The sequence below is a fragment of the Saimiri boliviensis genome, chromosome 8, assembly GCF_048565385.1.
Source record: "Saimiri boliviensis isolate mSaiBol1 chromosome 8, mSaiBol1.pri, whole genome shotgun sequence".
Taxonomy (NCBI): Eukaryota; Metazoa; Chordata; class Mammalia; order Primates; family Cebidae; genus Saimiri; species Saimiri boliviensis.
Window position 1 is genome coordinate 108,869,840 of NC_133456.1, and position 19,798 is coordinate 108,889,637.

General features: G+C 47.3%; 1 protein-coding gene across 4 annotated transcripts in view; it reads right to left on the reverse strand.

Moving 5' to 3' along the window:
- Nucleotides 1-19,798, reverse strand: part of CAMK1D (calcium/calmodulin dependent protein kinase ID) — a 469,993-nt gene that overhangs the window by 269,779 nt on the left and 180,416 nt on the right. For 3 of the 4 annotated variants that reach the window (XM_039478792.2, XM_039478791.2, XM_039478793.2), the window contains exon 2: nucleotides 7,705-7,836. The exons of the other annotated variant lie outside the window; for it this stretch is intronic. In XM_039478792.2, coding sequence (XP_039334726.1) covers nucleotides 7,705-7,836 — 132 coding nt within the window. The remainder of the gene's footprint in view (nucleotides 1-7,704; nucleotides 7,837-19,798) is intronic. 4 annotated transcript variants of the gene reach the window in all.

Sequence of the window (19,798 nt, forward strand, 5' to 3'; positions counted from 1 at the left end):
TCAAGGTAACTTTCAATGTGGTTTCCCAAGGTATCCAAGACTCCAGAATCATAAGATATACATCTGCCGGCTGGGCACGGTGGATCACACCTGTAATCCCAACACTTTGGGAGGCTGAGGCAGGCGGATCACCTGAAGTCAGGAGTTCGAGACCAGCATGCCCAACATGGAGAAATACTGTCTCTATTAAAAATACAAAATTAGCCGGGTGTGGTGGCGGGCACCTACAATCTCAGCTACTTGGGAGCCTGAGGCAGGAGAATCGCTTGAACCCAGGAGGCAGAGATTGCAGAGAGCCAAGATCGCGCCACTGCACTCCAGCCTGGGTGACAAGAACGAAAATCTGTCTCAAAAAAAAAAAAAAAGATATACACCTGCCTCCCTATGTGTCATCGTAAGTAAGGCTTTCAACTGTTACTTTTCACATTTCCTGCTTGTTTTTTCCCTTCCAATGCTAGATTTCCAGAGAGGAGAGTTCTGTCTTTTAGAGCATCATCGCCTTCTAAGCAAGTCAGATCGATCCTTAAAAAGCTGTATTGGTGCCTGAGAAATTCAAGTACCGGCTTTACCAGCTTAGCCATTTTCGGTCATTGGAAAAGTGGTTATGTTCAGCCCCAATCAATGAATTTCTTTTTCTTTTCCAGATAAAGTTTCACTCTTTGTTGCCCAGGCCAGAGTGCAGCAGCGCAATCTCAGCTCACTGGGTTCAAGTGATTCTCCTGTCTCAGCTTCCCAAGTAGCTGGGATTACAGGTGTCTCCCACTATGCCTGGCTAGTTTTTGTATTTTTAGTAGAGACGAGGTTTCACCATGTTGGCCAGACTGGTCTCGAACTCCTGACCTCAGGTGATCTACCCGCCTCGGCCTCCCAAAGTGCTGGGATTGCAGACATGAGCCACCGCACCTGGCCCTACTCAGTGAATTTCTATTGAAGTTTCTCTAACACACAAAATGAATTTCTATTGATGTTTCTCTAACACACAAAAACACTAGCACTTGGCAGTGATTTAAACAAGAAAACAGGGCCAGCCTCTCTTCAGAACAAAGCTGTAGGAGCAGGGGCAGGCTAGATTTCCAGAGTTCAGCAACGTCAAAGCCCTTCTCTGGGGGCTGTTCCTTCATCCCACAGCAGTTGTTTTCTTCGGTTGCAGAAGCTGCCCTTTCTCTAGTCCGCACTGAGAGGAAGGTGTCTGCCTTAAGGTAACTGGAGGATGAGGCTCCTGCCCTGGCCTCTGGAATCCTTCCCTTCCCACGACAGAGGTGCTAACTCACTCTCCCGGCATCCATCCTGCCATCCATCCTGACCTTGACCCCAGGGATTTCAGGGACTCCCGCCCAGCATCCTAAGCTTTGCCATCTGCCACCTTTAGCAGTCCCGACCCTCTTCTAATGTGCTTGGCACTGCAGCATGCTGACTCCATCACACCCTAGCCCAGCCTCTCCAGGCCTGCCACTGCCACTGCTGCCCGCACCTCTTTGGCCACCTTTGACAAGTGAGGTTCTCACTCCTGAGCCTAGTGAGTGGCTGGTGCCGGCTCCTCAATGATGGGATGATGGACTCAAGTGAATTCACCACTCTCGTAACAAAACTCAGCTCTTCCAAGGGAGCACTTCCGAGCTTGCTCCTCTCAACGAAGCCCCTCCTCTGAAGGAAACATTGCCTAGCATGTGCTTCTGCCTGTGTACACATCTGTCCACATCTGCCCACACTCCTGGCCATCACACAGAGCAGCTCCACCCCCCACGAGGTGAAACCAGGACGCAAGGGCTGGAGAGTCGTTGTTCTGACATTGCATTGGTTACATGTTAGGATCAGGGGCGGAGGCTGGGGGAGATGCTTTTTCAATTTTCTAGTACCTGTCGTTACCTCCCATGCTGACTCAGTTGGTCTAGGATGAGGCCTGTGCATCAGTATAATGTTTTTAGTTTTTTCCTTTTTTTTTTTTTTTTTTTTTTTTCGAGATGGAGTCTTGCTCTGTTGCCCAGGCTAGAGTGCAGCGATACGATCTAAGCTCACTGCAACCTCCACCACGCTCAGCTAATTTTCGCAGTTTTAGTAGAGACAGGGTTTCACCATATTGGCCAGGCTGGCCTCGAACTCCTGACCTTGTGATCTAACCACCTAGGCCTTCCAAAGTGCTGGGATTACAGGCATGAGCCACTGTGCCTGCCCCACCTGAACTTTTTTTTTTTTTTTTTTAGAGACAGTGTCTCACTCTGTCACCCAAACTGGAATTATACCCTTGAACTCCTGGGCTCAAGCAATCCTCCCGCCTCAGCCTCCAGAGCAGCTGGACTACTAGCACCACCACACCTGACTAGTTTTTTAAATTTTTTTGTAGAGACAGTGCCTGACTATGTGGCCCAGGCTGGTCGCGAACTCCCAGCCTCAGACGATCCTCCTGCCTCAGCTTTCCAAAGTGCTGCAATTGCAAGCATGAGCCACTTACTATGCCTGGCCCATCCGTATGATCTTAAGAGCTTCCTAGGCGATTTAAAGGTGCAGCCAGGGCTGAGAAAAACTGATTTGGAGAGAAAGAGGCAGAGACCATCATCTGAGATTCCCCAGATAGACGAAAATATGCCAATTCAAATTAGTCGCTGCCCGGGTCCCTTCCCCAAGGCAAGACAGTCTCTGCAGTCTACAGCGTAGCCATCAGAACAGCACGCTGAATTCTGGGGCCACGTTTCATTCAGACAGTACCGCTTCCACCAAAATCAGCCTCTGTTTTTCAAACTATTAGTAAATGGGCTTCTCCAAACACGGCCGCTTTGCCTCTCTCCGCCGCCAATTTCCAATCTAGGCATCCCCTTCTCTCTTCATCTCTCCTCTAAATGCAGGCTGCTGACACATTTGCCTTTCTACTCCTGCAAAAGTGCTTTTAGTGCTGCCTTGAAATTATTATTATTATTATTATTATTACTTCTTTTTGAGACGGAGTTTCACCCTTGTTGCCCAGGCTGGAGTGCAGTGGCGCGATCTTGGCTCACTGTAACCTCCACCTCCCTGGTTCAAGCAATTCTCCTGCCTCAGCCTCCCAAGTAGCTGGGATTACAGGGGCGTATCACCATGCTCAGCTTAGTTTTGTATTTTTAGCAGAGATGGGGTTTCACCACGTTGGCCAGGCTGGTCTCAAACTCCTGACCTTGAGTGATCCACCCACCGGTCCTCCAAAGTGCTGGGATTGCAGGCATGAGCCAACTGCGCCCATAAGGTTTTGAAATTAGATTTGAAAAGTGCCTGCCCTCGAAGTACATAATGCCACAGAAATCATAAACTCTGTAATCCAACCCAAGGGGAGTAACACCAATGATGTTCTATTCCACATGGCATAAAACACTCTGCAGTGGGGCCACAGCTAATGCTGTGTCTGGAGAAGCCTGTGCTCCGTTCTCTAGATCCAGCCCACCAATGCCAGAGCCACGCTGCCCGTCCTCACAGCTGCACAGCAACAGCCCACCTCCATATTTATCGGAACGTTTCCCTCTGAGCTTCATTTAATATCTACTGATCAAGTAGAAAATTCATTTTGGAACAATTTTCAGAGCCAGTACAAAGATATCCTTAAGGACATGTTAGCTACATTACTTTAGTCCAATGAAATAAATTTCTCAGCCTACAATAAACTCGGCATAAAGCAGGGCAGGCAGTCTCTGCAATGGGCCTGCTTAGCAGTTCCCCGGTGGGCCAGCAGCTAAGATTCAGATGGGCCTACTTCCGTGGAAATAAACAAAGGGCCAGGAAACAAACAGACATAGTGTGGAAATAAAGACAGAATTTGACGCAATCTACTTTGATCCAATCTACAATGACTTAGTCATGAACATCATCAAAAGATTTTTTCTTCTATGCCGTGTCAGAAAAACCTTACCATTCAGCAAGCCCAGGTCGCAGCTGAGCTCCAGACATGGGCAATCAACTGGGCATCTCCACCAGGACATCCCCACAATCCCCAAATTCAGCATGTCCAGATCAGGGCTCTTCACCTGCCCTCCTGCTCTGGTGTGTCTGATGTCACCGAATGACGTCATCATTCACACAGTCTTACAAGTCGGAAACTCAGCAGCCCTCCTGGAATCCATTCTCTCCCTCCCCACTCTCCCCATTCCTCCCAAATCCCTAAGTGCTAGAGATTCCCACCGTGTTCAGCCCTGATGCCTGTCTCTTCCATCCCAACGCCACAGCTCCTGTGTTACATGTTGCTTCTTCTTTTCTCCACCAGATTCTTCCAGCAGCCTCCTAACTATTCTCCCTACACACAGAGTCCTGGCTCCTCCAAGCCATTCTTCTCAGGACTGCCACAATAATCTTCCAATGTTAATCTTGATCATGTTGCTCCTTTCATTAAAACCCTCTGATGGCTCCCCAGTTTCTGAAGGATGAAGTTCAAGGTGGGCACACAAGGCCCTCCACTATCCCACCTCTGCGACCTTAGCGTCTCCAGGCATCACCCTGAACCCTTGCCCCGGAGAGCTCCCCAGCACACCAGCCTTTCTGTCTCCCATCTCCTGACCTCTGTTCGGGCAGCTGCTTCTGGATGAAATGTCAATGTCCCTCTGCGTTTCTGACCCTGCAAACCATGCTCCTTGTCAGGACCCTCCAATTCCGTGAAGCCTCTCCTCCCACCCCACCCTGAAGGAACAAGAGGGCATCCCCGCTCCTCGAGGCCCCGGCCATGCTCCTATCACAGCATCTCCAATGTCACTGCACGCATTCAGCGACAAAACTACACACTTCCAGAGGGCCAGAAGCGCACGTCATCTTTTAAACTCAGTGCCCAGCAGTGCTGCCTACTGCACGGTGAGAATTTAATAAATATTTGTAAAATGAATGAATGTCTCCATGACAACATTCTGAGTGGTTTCAAACTATTTTCTTTCCAGCTCATTGGCTTTGCTTTCAGCTGCTCATGATGCGGAACTGCCTCCTATTCCACATGTAAATCATTCCAAGAGCACCAAAAAAAAAAAAAAAAAAAAAAAGTCAGTATAGGAGATATTCGAGATCACCTTCTTAGCCCTGGAGAAATCACTTCTTTGTTCTTGACTCCTGGAAGAGGGGTCACACTTCCAGGCACTCCGGTGGAGGATTCTGAGAAACTATCAAAACAAGTTATTCCAGACCTCTGGCCCTCCTTGGTTTTTAAATGCCCTCTCCCTGGAAATGATTATTTCAGGGAGGCACAGGGTGAAGACAATTAAAACAGACCATCCGTGGCATCAACAGGGCTGGCTTACAAAGCCTACATCCATGGCCTCTGCTCATGAGAACGAAAAATAACGCTAAAAAATGAAACTGACTTCCTCCACTTTTGTGCTTCTAAGCCCGTAACGGAGTCACACAAAAATACAGTCACCACCCTTGATCCATCAGCAGGCAGCCCATTTGAGATGCTCTGGGCCCACCCAGAATTCCATCTACAATGTTAAATAACTGTAATGTGTCTGCAACTTAATGTCACCAGCAAATAACTTCTTCTCCAAGCACCGATTTCATATTGGAAAATGAGCAATTTAAATAAATGTCTCATTACCATCATGTTTTCCTGCTAGATGCTAATGTACTTAATTTGTTTTCCCAGATTCTCTTCGATACAATCATTTCCTGCAATCCTGCTCAGGACAATCTGAAACTCACTGGTTTCCTAACAGACAACCCAGAGAACCTAGAAACAACCAAACTACCAAACAAATAAGCAAAACCACTTCGCTACAAAGTTACGGAGACCTATTGGTTCTCAATCACTTATCATGTATGCTGTCGCTTCTTCTGGGAGTTACACAAAGGTCAGAAGAGGACAGACTGTCCTGGGCCTCTCAGCGGTGCTGGGTTTGTATGAATGATGGCTGATCATTGTTCAGTGGGCACTCCTAGTCCCACTAAGAGAGGAGTGGGCGAGATGGTTTATTCAGAAAGAATGTGAGGAGCGTGACATTTTGTATCGAGGCCCCAGCAGGCTTGTTCTCATTCTGCTTTGCTTATCTATACAGAGATTCTTGCTATGTGCTGATTCCAAACCCCAACAATTTCAAGGACATTTCGAACATCTTTTATTAATAGCAACTCTTAAAAATTTCCATAGCACACTGCTCAGACACACTCCAAACAGGCTAAATCAGGTACCATATAAGGGCCTGTTCCCCCAAACCTTGTGAGATTATGGGGCAACGGCTTCATCATGACAGCGTATGGAACAGTGCGGACACTACACTCACAAAACATCGTCGCTGGGTGGATCCAGCCGCGTCAGAACGGTTCTGGGAGCCAGGCGCCATAGCTCATGCCTGAAATTCCAGCAATTTGAGAGGCTGCAGTGGGAGGACTGCTTGAGGCCAGGAGTTCAAGTCCAGCCTGAGCAACACAGCCAGCCTCCCATCTTTAAAAATACTTTTTAAGTTAGCTAGGCATGATAGTGTGTGCTTTTAGTCCCAGCTACTCAGGAGGCAGAGGTGGGAAGATCACTTGAGCCCAGGAGTTGAGGCTGCAGTGAGCCAAGATTGTACCACTGCACTCTAGACTGGGCAACAGAGCAAGACCCTGACTGAAGGAAAAAAAGAAAAAATAAATGGTTCTGTGTGTGCCATCATACAAAAGGAGACTTTCTCATATTTATGCTCCCCATGTATAATAGAAATAAATGCAAATGTTGGCCGGGCACAGTGGCTCAAACCTATAATCCCAGCACTTTGGCAGGCTAAGGCAGGTGGATCACCTGAGGTCAAGAGTTCAAGAGCAGCCTGGCCAACATGGTGAAATCTCATCTCTAGAAAAATACAAAAATTAGCCAAGCATGATGGTGGGCGCCTGTAATCCCAGCTACTTGGAGGCTGAGGCAGGAAAACCACTTGAATCTGGGAGGTGGAGGTTGCAGTGAGCCAAGATCATGCCATTGCACTCCAGCCTGGGTGACGGAGTGAGACTCCATCTCAAAAAAAAGGTAAATAAATGAATGAAAAATAAATGAAAGTATATTTTTATTTCTATTACACACAGCGAGCAAAAATAAAACTCAAAAAAAAAAGCGAAGCACTGAAACAATGAACTCTATGCAGCCTGCTGGGTGCCAGGTGCCACGTGTGCAGCAGAGAATGGAAGAAACCATCCGAACATGTGGAAATAACGCTGGCCAGGTTGGTATTCCAGGCTCTGCCACATACGAGCTACAGGCTTTGAATCCATGACTTTATTTTGTGAGCTTCATCATCTGATTATAAATAAAACAGCAGCAGCAGCAGCAGCGGTACTTGTAACGGTGGCAACAGCAGAGGCCTTTACTGAGCACTTACTATGTGGCAATTGCTGCAGTGAGCACTTTACAAAAACTTAGTAAGCGGCATCTCACCAAATCCTTAGAACACCCGGCCAGGGAGACGCCAGGAACTCCACTTTACAGAGGAGACTCAGGGCTCCGTAACCAGCCCAAGGTCACTCGGCTACCGGGAGTGGCAGGGTCTCAGTTCCCAAGCAAGTCTGCCTTCACAAGCTGCGCCCTTTAGAACTAGAACTACTTCCAACCACAGCTGTGCATGTTATAAGACCCGAGAGATCTACGGGGAAAAGTGCTTTGAAAGGTGGTTATCATTTGCAGAGCCCGCGTCCTGGGGGCCCCTCTGTTCATGGGGAAACCTGCCTCCGGGGCAGGCCTCCCAAAGGACACACGGGCCAGGAGGTGGGGAGGAGAGGATGGCCGCCCCCAGCACTTACTTTCTCAAGACGGCTATCTCATTCTCTATGCTGCTTTCCTTGCCCTTCAGCGCCTTCTTAGGGATACACTTCACGGCAAAGAGCTTGCCAGTTGCCTTCTCTTCGGCTAAAACCACTTCGGAAAAGGCCCCGCTGTGAACAAAGGAGGGAAAAAGAACACTTAGACGCAGGAGTCTGGTTTCACGACAGCTCCTCACCCCAGCACCGAAGTCTGAGTAAACAATAACGACTGCACGATTTCAATCACTACCGTTACTTTTATCCAGCATGGCTCCTGGCCAAACCATGCAGCTTGTATCCTTTTTTTTTGAGACGGAGTCTCTCTCTGTCGCCAGGCTGGAGTGCAGTGGCCCGATCTCGGCTCACTGCAACCTCCACCTCCCAGGTTCAAGCGATTGTCCTGCCTCAGCTTCCTGAGGAGCTGGGATTACAGATACCCGTCACCACACCTGGCTAATTTTTGTATTTTTAGTAGAAACAGGGTTTCACCACGTTGCCCAGGCTAGTCTCAAACTCCTGACCTCAAGTGATCCACCCGCTCGGCCTCCCAAAATGCTGGGATTATAGGTGTAAGCCACTACGCCTGGCCACTTTATTTGCCACTTTATTTATATTACTATTACACAGTAATGTATAATGAAATAATTCTACAACTCGCCATCATGTAGAATCAGTGGAGCCCTGAGCTTGTTTTCCTGCTACTAGTCGGTCCCATCTGGGATGATGGGAGACAGTGACAGATCATCAGGCATTAGATTCTCATAAGGAGCGTACAGCCTAGATCCCTCGCATGCCCGCAGTTCACAGTAGGGCTCATGCTCCTGTGAGGATGTAATGCCCTCACTGATCTGACAGGAGGCGGAGCTTAGGCGGTAACTGGAACAGGAGGAGGAGCTTAGGCGATAACTTGAGCAGAAGGCGGAGCTTAGACGGTAACTGGAGAAGGAGGCGGAGCTTAGGCAGTAACTGGAGCAGGAGGCAGAGTTTAGGCGGTAACTGGAGCAGCGCAGAGTTGCTGGAAGCACAGATGAAGCTCTGCTTGCTTACCTGCTCCTCACCTCCTGCCTTGTGGCAAAGTTCGTAACAGGCCACATACCCTACAGGCATCAGTCCGCAACCCAGGGGTTGGGGACCCCTACTTTAGTCACCGTCAAAGAGACTCCTGAACAGGGAGAAACCCCTCCTCCGCCTCTCTGAATCACTTGTTACCCGCCTGAGAACAGGGCACACTGTCACAGTCCAAGGGAAGGTAAATGCATGTATTAAACATCCTTTCCAGCGAGAGGAATTCACTTCCACTCAGAGCTATTAACTTCAGGACGACGTTCCCCCCGGGCACCTGGATGCCCAAGGGAGAAGTCTGTCTAGCTTCAAGGTCTGTTTTTAATTATACAAACCCAAGGAGCAGAACATAGTACATTCCACAAAATATCCCAGATGAAAAATATCAGAAGCAGGATCTTCTGCCCAAATCCACCAATTAATTATTCACCTGTAGCACTCTCCCCTCAAGATACTATGTGCCAGAAGCCAAACCTTCTAGAACCTTCCAGAACAAACATCATTAAAAATAAACGCATAAAGACCCACCACAGGTTAATCACGGAGGGATACACATAGTCAGGCATTCCAGTGACACTGGCCATGGCCAGTGGCTATTGTCCAGGAAACCCAAATGGCAATGACCCCAGACACGGCCTCTGAGCCACACACCATCCATCCCCACCCACCTCTAAGCCAGGGGGAGACAGGTGGCCGCACCTCACAGAGTTCTTAAGTGGGCCAAGACACTGAACCAGGAGGTATGTGTTCCCTCTCACTACCCTCTGGGAGGCAGAACAAGAACTACGTTAGAGTATGAGAAAAATCACTGGAGAAAGACCAAGGTTCAAGCACCACAGTGGTTTTATACCAGATACTCCATTCATTCATTCATTCGTTCGTTCGTTCGTTCATTCGTTCGGTTTCCCTGTTGGCCACTTGACTCCCTAATGCTGATATACCCCAACAGTCCTGAGTTTGCTGGATTTACTAAGGGCATTTTCCAGAAGGCGGAAAAGCCCTTTGGCAGTAGTGATCGCAGCCACGGGCTTGGGCTAGGAACCACAGTCAGGCCGCTCTCCTCCTGGGCTGCCCCTCGCTCCACTCCCCGTCCACAGCCGCTCCTTCCTCTACACAATCCCTGCAATCAGAAATGACCACGCCGGCGCAGAGGGGACACCCTGCTCAACAGGACTCTCAGGAGCCTATAAGGGAAAAGCGCTTCCTTGCCTGGAGGAAACAGTGAGAAGTGAGGATGCCGCAGGACTCAGCCCCTGAAGGACAAGAGATTGGGGAGGGGACTGAGGGATCTCCCCAGAGCCAGCACTGCCACGGCAGGAAGCTGACAACACAGTGAGGCACCGATGCCTGTGGAGGGAGAGTTTTTCTGCCTTTGTCCCTGGTTGGGTGCTGATGAACTATGTGGCCCCCTATGGGGAAGGCCGGACAGTGGCACAGAGGTACATCAAGAGAGTCACGTGCTAAACAGCCCAGGCTTGACACCACATGACCAAGGGGTCTCCACCCGAAGATCCTGAGTAGCGTCATGGAACTAAGGTTCCAGTCCCATTCTTTCCGAATCCAGTTCAGCCCGCAACTCCATGCCTAGGTCTAGACCCAGAAGGGAAAGCGGGAGCTCAAACAGGTGCGTGGACAGCCATGTTCACAGCAGCATTGTTCACAACAGCCACAAGGTGGCAACAATCCTTGCATCCACTGGTGGACAAATGGATAGATAAAATGTGGTCTACACAACGAACAGAACAGCCACAAAAAGCAATGGAATTCTGACCCATGCCAGAACATGGATGAACTCCGAGGACATTATGCTAAAGGAAATAAACCAGATACAAAGAGACAAATACTGCCAGGCATGGTGTTCACGCCTGTAATCCCAGCACTTTGGGAGGCTGAGGCAGGTAGATCACAAGATCACTAGTTCAAGCCAGCCTGGTCAACATAGTGAAACCCCATCTCTACTAAAAATACAAAAGTTAGCCGGGCATAATGATGGGCACCTGTAGTCCCAGCTACTCAGGAAGCTGAGGCAGGAGAATCGCTTGAACCTGGGAGGTGGAGTTTGCAGTGAGCCAAGATTGAGCCACTGCATTCCATCCTAGGCAACAGAGCAAGACTCCGTCACACACACAAAAAAATGTAACAATACCACATGATTCTACCTATAGGAGGTGTCCAAAGTCATCAAATTCATAGAGGCAGAAAGTAGAATTGTGGTTGCAGGGACTGGGGGGAAAAGGTGATGGGAAGTCCTGTTTAAAGGGGAGTTTCAGTTTGGGAAGATGAAAATGATCTGGAGGGCAGGTGTGGTGGATCACACCTGCAATCCCAACACTTTGGGAGGCCAAGGAAGGCAGATCACTTGAGGTCAGGAGTTCGAGACCCACCCGGCCAATATGGTGAAAGCCTGTCTTTACTAAAAATATGAAAATTAGCAGCATGCGATGGCACATGTCTGTAGTCCCAGCAACTCTAGAGGCTGAGGTGGGAGAACTGCTTGAGCCCAGGAGGCAGAAGTTGCAGTGAGCCACGATCGTGACTATGTACCCCAGCCTGGGTGACAGAGCAAGACTCCATCTCAAAAAAAAAAAAAACAAAAGGTGCTGGAGATGGATGGGGGTGATGGTTGCACAACAATGTAACTGTACTTGATGCCACCAAACTGTACACTTTAAAATGGTTAAAATAGGCCAGGTGCAGTGGCTCATGCCTATAATCCCAGCACTTTGGGAGGCTGAGGTGGGAGGATCACTTGAGCCCAGGAGTTTGAGACCAGTCTGGGCAACACAGTGAAACCCTGCCTCTACAAAAAAATTTAAAAATTAGACAGGCATGGTGGTGTAAACCTGTCGTCCCAGCTACTTGGGAGGCTAAGGTAGGAGGATCACGTGGGCCCAGGAAGTCAAGCCTGCAGGGAGCCATGTTACAGCGCTGTACCCCAGCCTGGGGCACAGAGCAAGACCTTGTCTCAGAAAGAAAGAAAAAAAAAAAAAAAGCTTAAAATGGTGGGGAAAAAAAAGCTTAAAATGGTAAAATGTATATTTTACTACAATAAAAAGAGAAACATAAAAGTTTGCTTACTTCTAATCAATGATATTGCCTGAGGATGGACACACTGGAAGAACTAAATAAAGCTTTTCACTCAATTCCTCCCTAAAGCAAAAAGAAATTATATCACCTCCAGGGTGCCAGCTGGTATAAGCAACTTGATATTTACAGAGGACTTTGGCATATGTCCGTGAATCCAATCCTTACAGCAACCCCAAGAAGCAGACAAGAAGTTATTGTCATCTCCATTCTACAGATGAGGATACTGAGTCCCGTCACACAAGTGCTAAGAGACAGAAAATAAAACTCAGTTTCCTATCGCCTCCGAGGTCCCTTCTCAATGCGTTATGCTGGGCCGATAACTGTGGCTACCAGGGAGTGTGCCTGGCAAGGGCCACAGGTGACAGGGATGGAGGGGTAAGGAGACCCTGTGGTCAGATGAGCTGCCATCACTCCGAGCCCACATATCCACCGGCTTCATCATTTAGCCGAACAATGTGCACTGACCCACTTGAAGCTTTCCAAAGACAAAGTTCTCTGGTCTTCTTAAGGGATGTGAGATTACCATAAATTGTTATTGTTCCCACAATAAATGGAAATCACGTGAGGACACTTCCCCTGTTCCAGGAAAGCTAATTAGAAACATCAAACACAAAGCTCATGAATGAACAGCCTGAGCACTTTCGATGTAATTACGTAACACACAGGTGTGTGTGTGTGTGTGTGTGTGTGTGTGTGTGAGAGAGAGGGAGAGAGAGGGGGAGGGAGGGAGAGAGGGGGGTGGTGTCCAGGTGACAAGGAAAATGATCTGAAAACTATAAAGACTTCCCACAACCCAAGAACATAAATTCCAAGGAACAAAAGCAGGGACAGAGTGACAAAGGGTTGTTTGCTCATTTGCTTGCTTGTTTGTTTTGGGGGCAGAGTCTCGCTCTGTCACCAGGCTGGAGTGCAGTGCCATGATCTCGGCTCACCGTAACCTGGTTCAAGCAACTCTCCTGCCTCAGCCTCCTGAGTAGCTGGAATTACAGGCATGCGCCACTACGCCTGGCTAATTTTTATATTTTCAGTAGAGACGGGGTTTCACCATGTTGGCCAGGCCCTGACTTCGTGATCCGTCCACCTCAGCCTCCCAAAGTCCTGAGATTACAGGCATGAGCCATCGTGCCCGGCCAACAAAGTTTTAAACATACAAAGAAGTCAAAGCAGGTTGCACTCTATCAGCTATAAAACACAAGCACTTCGCATTTAAAACTGCACGGTGGAGCACTCCAGCCAGACTGAATCACACGGGCATCTTGAAATCGTCGTTGGCACAGCTTGCACTGGTCTGGAGCCCGTGCCCCACTCTTCTCTGCAGTCCGACTTCTTCCTGCACCACCACTTGACTGGAAGCTCATGGGCTCCAGGGGTCTCCCAGCTGCTAAACCCAGTGGCTTCCTCTCAAGCCTCGTCCTACTGGTTTCTGCCTCAACCTCCTTCCTGAAACTCTTTGCTTCTCGGTTCCACAGCATAGTTTTCTCCTTCTGCCTTTACGTCCATTTCCCCTCCATCTCTTCCTCCCTTCAAACATCCACGGTCCCCCAAGGTTTCATCTGCAACCCTTCTTTCTTCCTAGTCTGTATCCTCCCGTGGAAATCTGAGCTGTTTCCATGGCCTCAGCCCCCTCTGGCCCTTTGATGAGCTCCTAACCTGCATCCGCATTTTAATGTCTCTCACGTGCAAATCTCACCTCCTCTACCCACAAGGGCCCTTCCCAGCCTCTCAAGAGCACCATAACCAAAGTGAACACAGTTACCTTCACCCCAAAACTTCTCCCTCTCATTTCTACCGATCTAGTAACGCAGCCTGGAAACCTGTCTACTTCACTGCCCTCTCTCTGTGTCATTTCCCTCACCAAGTATGGACAGGTCTTCCACCGACGAGACTCTCAAATGCCCGCCTGTTCCTCCACCCCTTCGGTGCCACTCTGGTTCACATCCTCCTTATCTCTCTTCTGCAATATGTCCACAACCCCCTCCTGGTCCCATAGCACCCAGCGAGCCTACTGCTACCTGCGATCTTCTATCTGTTACTGACATTACTTTTCTGGAAATAACATTTCATGATGTCATTATCCTACTTAAATCTTTGAGGTTTCATGTCTATGGGATCAAGTTCAAATCCCTCTGCAAGTTACTCATGGCATTCAAAGCCTTTCTAAACCTGACCCCAACTTTGCAGGCTCATCTGTCACTCCAGCACAAACACTCCCCACCAAAAGCATGTTACCTCAACCCAACCACACCACTCAACGGGCAGTTTCCCACACGCGTCATGACCTTTCGTGCCACTGGCCTTTGTTCAAGTTCTGCCCACCCCCTCCTTCCTTAAATCTCATTCATTCCTTTTTCTTTCTGCTTGGCAAAATTCTATGTTGTTTTTCAAAGGCCCAGATGGTTTATTTCCTCCTTTTTCTTTCTTTCTTTTTTTTTTTTTTTGGTGAGACGGGGTCTCCCTCTGTCACCTGGGCTGGAGTGCAGTGGCGTGATCTCAGCTCACTGCACTCCCTGCCTGTGGGGTTCAAGCAATTCTCCTGCCTCATCAGCCTTCTAAGTTGCTGAGACTACAGGCGCACATCACCATGCCCCGCTAGGTTTTTTTGTATTTTTAGTAGAGATGGGTTTTCACCATGTTGGCCAGGCTAGTCTCAAACTGCTGACCTCAACTGATCCACCCGCTTTGTCCTCTTATTTCCTTCTCTTTTAAGGTTTTCTCAATTGCTTCTCACCCAGGCAGAATGATGCTCTCATTCTGAAAAATGTGGCTTAAACATACATTACCTATCCCATGTACACATTCCATTACAGTCCTTAACATGCTTCCTATGTGACAGCAGGAGATGCATGTATTCTCCAGACCTAAAGCTACTTGCACCAACTGGTGCTCAAGACACTATTGCTGATCACCATTATTGGGGGCTCGGCTCTCCTCTGATTCCTCATCAGCCTCTCCACCCTTCTCCTGGGCTGCAGATCTGCAAAGTAAGTCATGTACCCTAATGACCTTCCACTCAACAGTAGTACTACCCACTCAACAACAGTGCTATCCACTCAACACCAGTACTGTCCACGTAACACTAGTACTATCCACTCAACACCAGTACTTTCCACTCAACACTAGTACTATCCACTCAACACCAGTACTATCCACTCAACACTAATACTATCCACTCAACACCAGTACTTTCCACTCAACACTAATACCATCCACTCAACACCAGTACTAGAAAACAGCACCATCTCTTTCCTCCTCCGTAATATGTTTCTCTAAGTTTCTATGCAAGCCTGTGCAGAAATAATCTCAAAGGTTTCTTCTGAGGCATAAAAATTATTTGAGTCCTTCCTGATTTACTTTAAAACGTGCACTTACGTGCCTGAATGCTTAAGTAATATTATACAGTTGAATAATCCTGAGCTCACTGTTTGTTTTGACTGCTAAGTCTTAAATTTGTTAATTTATGATATTTTCTCCCTGTAAACCTTCATCCTTGTTAAATAAGTAAAATTTGGTAAAAAGAAACAGCAGATTTTTATACAGATGAAAGGACTTTAAAAATGTAAAATTGTGAGAGAAACAAAAATTCCAGTGTTTCAAAAATTGCATTTTTTCAAGTTGTGACATTTATTTGAATGATAAAGCCATTATTCTATTTTTAAAAACACCAAATTCTATCAAAAAGGAATCTCTGTCATAAATTACTGGAAAGGTCAAATAAAAATTTAATCTTGAAATGTTAAACGTTTTCTGCACCTGATGACAGGCAGTACAAATTATAAAAGTTGAATCCTTCCTCCTTTTCCCCACATTTCAAAGAAAAGCAAATCATCACCCACAGGCAGCTCATCCTGATTATAAGCCAGGTGCCTGGGAGGAAATAATCTTTTCAGAGCTGAATTTCCAAGACTAAAGGAAACCATCCCATTTTCGGTAGCGATGAAAGAATGCTAAATGACTGCTTAGGCTTTTAACTTCATCAACGATGGCGCTGGGAAAAAAAAAAAAAGCTGTTTTGCTTTGCTTTATCTAGTCAGTTTCAATGGACTGTGGTGTTCGTGGTTGGCTCTCCATGCTGTAAGATGTACACCCAGTCCTCTCTGCGTGAAATGATCTGAGGCCCAAGTGACCCGTGAGTGGCAGGGCAAAGAAAGAAATGAGCCTGGGCTCTGGGAACGCCTTTTCTACCTGAGTTCCCCGAAAAAGCAACACAAAATCATGTGCCCTAAGGATGCCTTGGCTAAAACAGACAGTTAAGGGCTTTTGAAGTGGTTTTTCACCCTTCTCCTGTGCTACAGATAGACACGTACCTACCAGTAGTTAAAAAATTCAGAGTCTTTCTGAGCATCTTAACTCTAGCCAGGCGTCCCCAAACTACGGGTGGGCCGCGTGCGGCCCCCCGAGGCCATTTATCCGGCCCCTTCCCCCTACCCCCCGCCGCACTTCAGGAAGGGGCACCTCTTTCATTGGTGGTCAGGGAGAGGAGCACAGTATGTGGCGGCCCTCCAACCGTCTGAGGGACAGTGAACTGGCCCCCTGTGTAAAAAGTTTGGGGACGCCTGCTCTAGACCTTCAGCTTATGCAGGCCCCAGAACTCAGAGCCAAGACAAGCCCAGAGACACGCTGGTGAACTCCCTCCTCACCACCGATTATTACAATAACCAACGGAAACGAGAATCTGTTTCTATCCCAGTCTCTCATCATCGTTTCCCATTTCTAATACTTTCCATCTTTAACCTAAGGTTATCAAGAATAAGCGGGCAACAGCCAGGCGCAGTGGCTGACACCCGTAATCCCAGCACCTTGGAGGCCAAGGTGGGAAGACTACATGAGGTCAGGAGTTTGAGACCAGCCTGGCCGCCATGGCAAAACCTATCTCTACTAAAAAAATACAAAAATTAGCCGGGCATGCTTGCTGGTGCCTGTAATCCCAGCACCTTGGGAGGCTGAGAAAGGAGAATCGTTTGAACTCAGGAGAAAGACATGGCAGTGAGCCAAGATCATGCCACTGCACTCCAGCCTGGGCAAGAGAGCAAAACTCCATCTCAAAAAAAAAAAAAAAATAGGTGGATGTGGTGGCTCACGCCTGTAATCCCAGCATTTTGGGAGGCTGAGGTGGGAGGATCACTTGAGGTCAGGCGCCTGGCCAACATGGTGAAACCTCGCCTCTACTAAAAATACAAAAATGAGCCGGGTGTGGTGGCACACAGCTGTAGTCCCAGCTACTAGGGAGACTGAGGCAGGAGAATTGCTTGAACCCAGGAGGTGGAGGTTGCAGTGAACTGAGATCACACTGCTATACTCTAGCCTGGGCAACAGAGCGAGACTCCATCTCAAAAATAAAAAATAAATAAGTGAACATCATTTTAAAATAAATTATTTTCTCATACAAGAGCAATTAATCACAAAACAGTCAAAAAGGTACCCTCCGAACAACCTGCTGTGACTTGCACGTTTTTGGTGCTGCAAACTGTTAGTCAAATGGAATTGATGAAACCTGAAAAAGACGCCTCTGACTTTTAGCAAGAATCAGGAATTCAGGAGCTGTCTTTTTGATTCATGACAGTTCACTAAACCAACCACTCGGTAAAATTACATCCATCCCAAATTAGACCAAGAAATAATCAGATGGTGCTAAAACGATCTGCCCTATTAGCTTAGTGTAGCTATTATTGGCTCTTTGCCTCTCTGTGCTTTTTAGTCACTCTACATACAAATCAGACTGACTGTGTTATTAACTTTATTAACAGCATCGCTTTCAGCCTATTGCCCTTACCAGACTGTATAACCGGGCCTGCAGTTACCCCAGGCCTATGACCACAAATTAAAACATTCTTTTCTACCAAGCATATTATTTGTCCCAGTGTCATGTGAGCAGAATATTAAAGGATGGTTTAAAAACACTGAAAAAGTGGGGTGCCATGGCTCGTGCCTGTAATCCCTGAACTTTGGGAGGCCAAGGCAGGAGGGTCACTTAAGACCCAAGTTCAAGACCAGCCTGGACAACAGGGTAAAACCCCATCTCTACCATAAAAGTTCAAACATTATCCGGGCATGGCAGTGTGTCCCTGGGGTCCTGGTTACTCATGAAGCTGAGGTGGGAGGATCACTTGGGCCAGGAGGCTGAGGCTACCGTGAGCCGCGGCCACACCACTGCACTCCAGCCTGGGTAACAGAGTGACCCTGTCTCAAAAAAAAGGAAAGCATGAGAAAAAAAAAAAAAATAGCAAAAAAGGAAGTTGGTGATACTTGGCTTGGGACCATCTAGGAAATAGGCAGGTGTCTTTTAGACCTCTTTTTCCAGAACAGAATCACTTCTTAAAATGGAAAAACCTGTTTGCTAACCCTAACCCTTGCAGACCCCAGAGGCTCCGAATAGATCAAAACAGCAGTGAAGTCAACGGTGTCTGTGTCTACGCAACTCTCCAGGCAGAAACCAGGCCATTTTAGAAGTGATGTTAACTCCTGATAGAATGTTCAGCTAAAAATCTTCACTAGATCACATACCACTAATGACATTCTGTAGTGCTAATTCAGCACTCCGGCCTATGAAAAGCCAGACTTGATCTGGAAAATCAAGTCCTGCCGAGCAAACACAGCAAAAAGACTTGCTTCCACATGCTTAGAGAACAGTGTGAGAAAATGGATATCCAATTTACATACAATATCTATTCATTAAAATGTATCTTTTAAAAACCTCCACTTGACAATTACATAGTAAGCCATATGTTCATTTATGCTAATACTTAAGCTAAAAGTATTAAAATTCTATTTCTTTTTTGTTTTTTAGAGACCGGGTTTCCCATATTGGTCAGGCTGGTCTCAAACTCCTGACCTCAGGTGATCCACCCGCCTTGGCCTCCCAAAGTGCTGGGATTACAGGCGTGAGCCACAGCGCCTGGCCCCTAAAATTCTGTTTCTTAAAAAAAAAAAATCTGTAACTCAGCTTATTAACTAAGACCAGTGTCTGACCAACTAGTTCAAACTAGAAACATACCCTTAACTTAATTAAGTAGATGTTTAGGAACAGAGAGAATCAATCCTTCAAAATACTTATGCTATCTTTTTTTTTTTTTTTAAGATGGAATCTTACTCTTGTCACCCAGGCTGGAGTGCAGTGGCACAATCTCAGCTCACTGTAACCTCCGCCTCCCGGGTTCAAGCAATTCTGCCTCAGCCTCCCAAGTAGCTGGGATTACAGGCCCCTGCCACTATGCCCAGCTAATTTTTTTGTATTTTTCGTAGAGACAGGGTTTCACCGTGTTGGCCAGGCTGGTCTCAAACTCCTGACTTCATGATCCACCCACCTCAGCCTCCCAAAGCGCTGGGAGCCACCACACCTGGCACCAAAACAGTTAGGCTTTCTTACTGAAAAGTTCTCATCTTCCTCTTTAACTGGTGATTTCCACAATGGTAAGCAATCCTGCATAATGGCTTCAAGAACCACGATGAGACATTTTTAAATAGCCACGCGACTGGCTTAATTTTTGTCCAGATCAATTTTCATTCTGAGTACAATCCTATGTTTGAAACCACTGGGGCAGGTCTAGGTTATGACAATACTTGTCACAGGGAGACAGGGAGAAGGCATCAAAATGCTGGCACAGTCATTGCTTTTGACATCTTTGGTTTCTGACGGTTCTTCTATGGGCACTAAATCTTTACTGTTACCATTCGCACTGATCCAGAGGCAGAAGACAAAAAAATTCCAAATGAGTGCTTAAAAAACATGCTTCATTTAACAGCCCTCCTTCCTTTCCTCCTTCACTTCCCTGACAGGCTCCCACATTTTATCTGCACTGTTTTCACACCATTTGTCAAAGGCTGATGCTGGAACCACAGTGAGTCAATCATTTTTTTTTTTTTAATCATACCACCAAGGGAGCATCCATGGAAGCCTGGTTTTGGGAGATGGAGGCAGAACAAAAGATTCAGGCCAGGCACAGTAGTT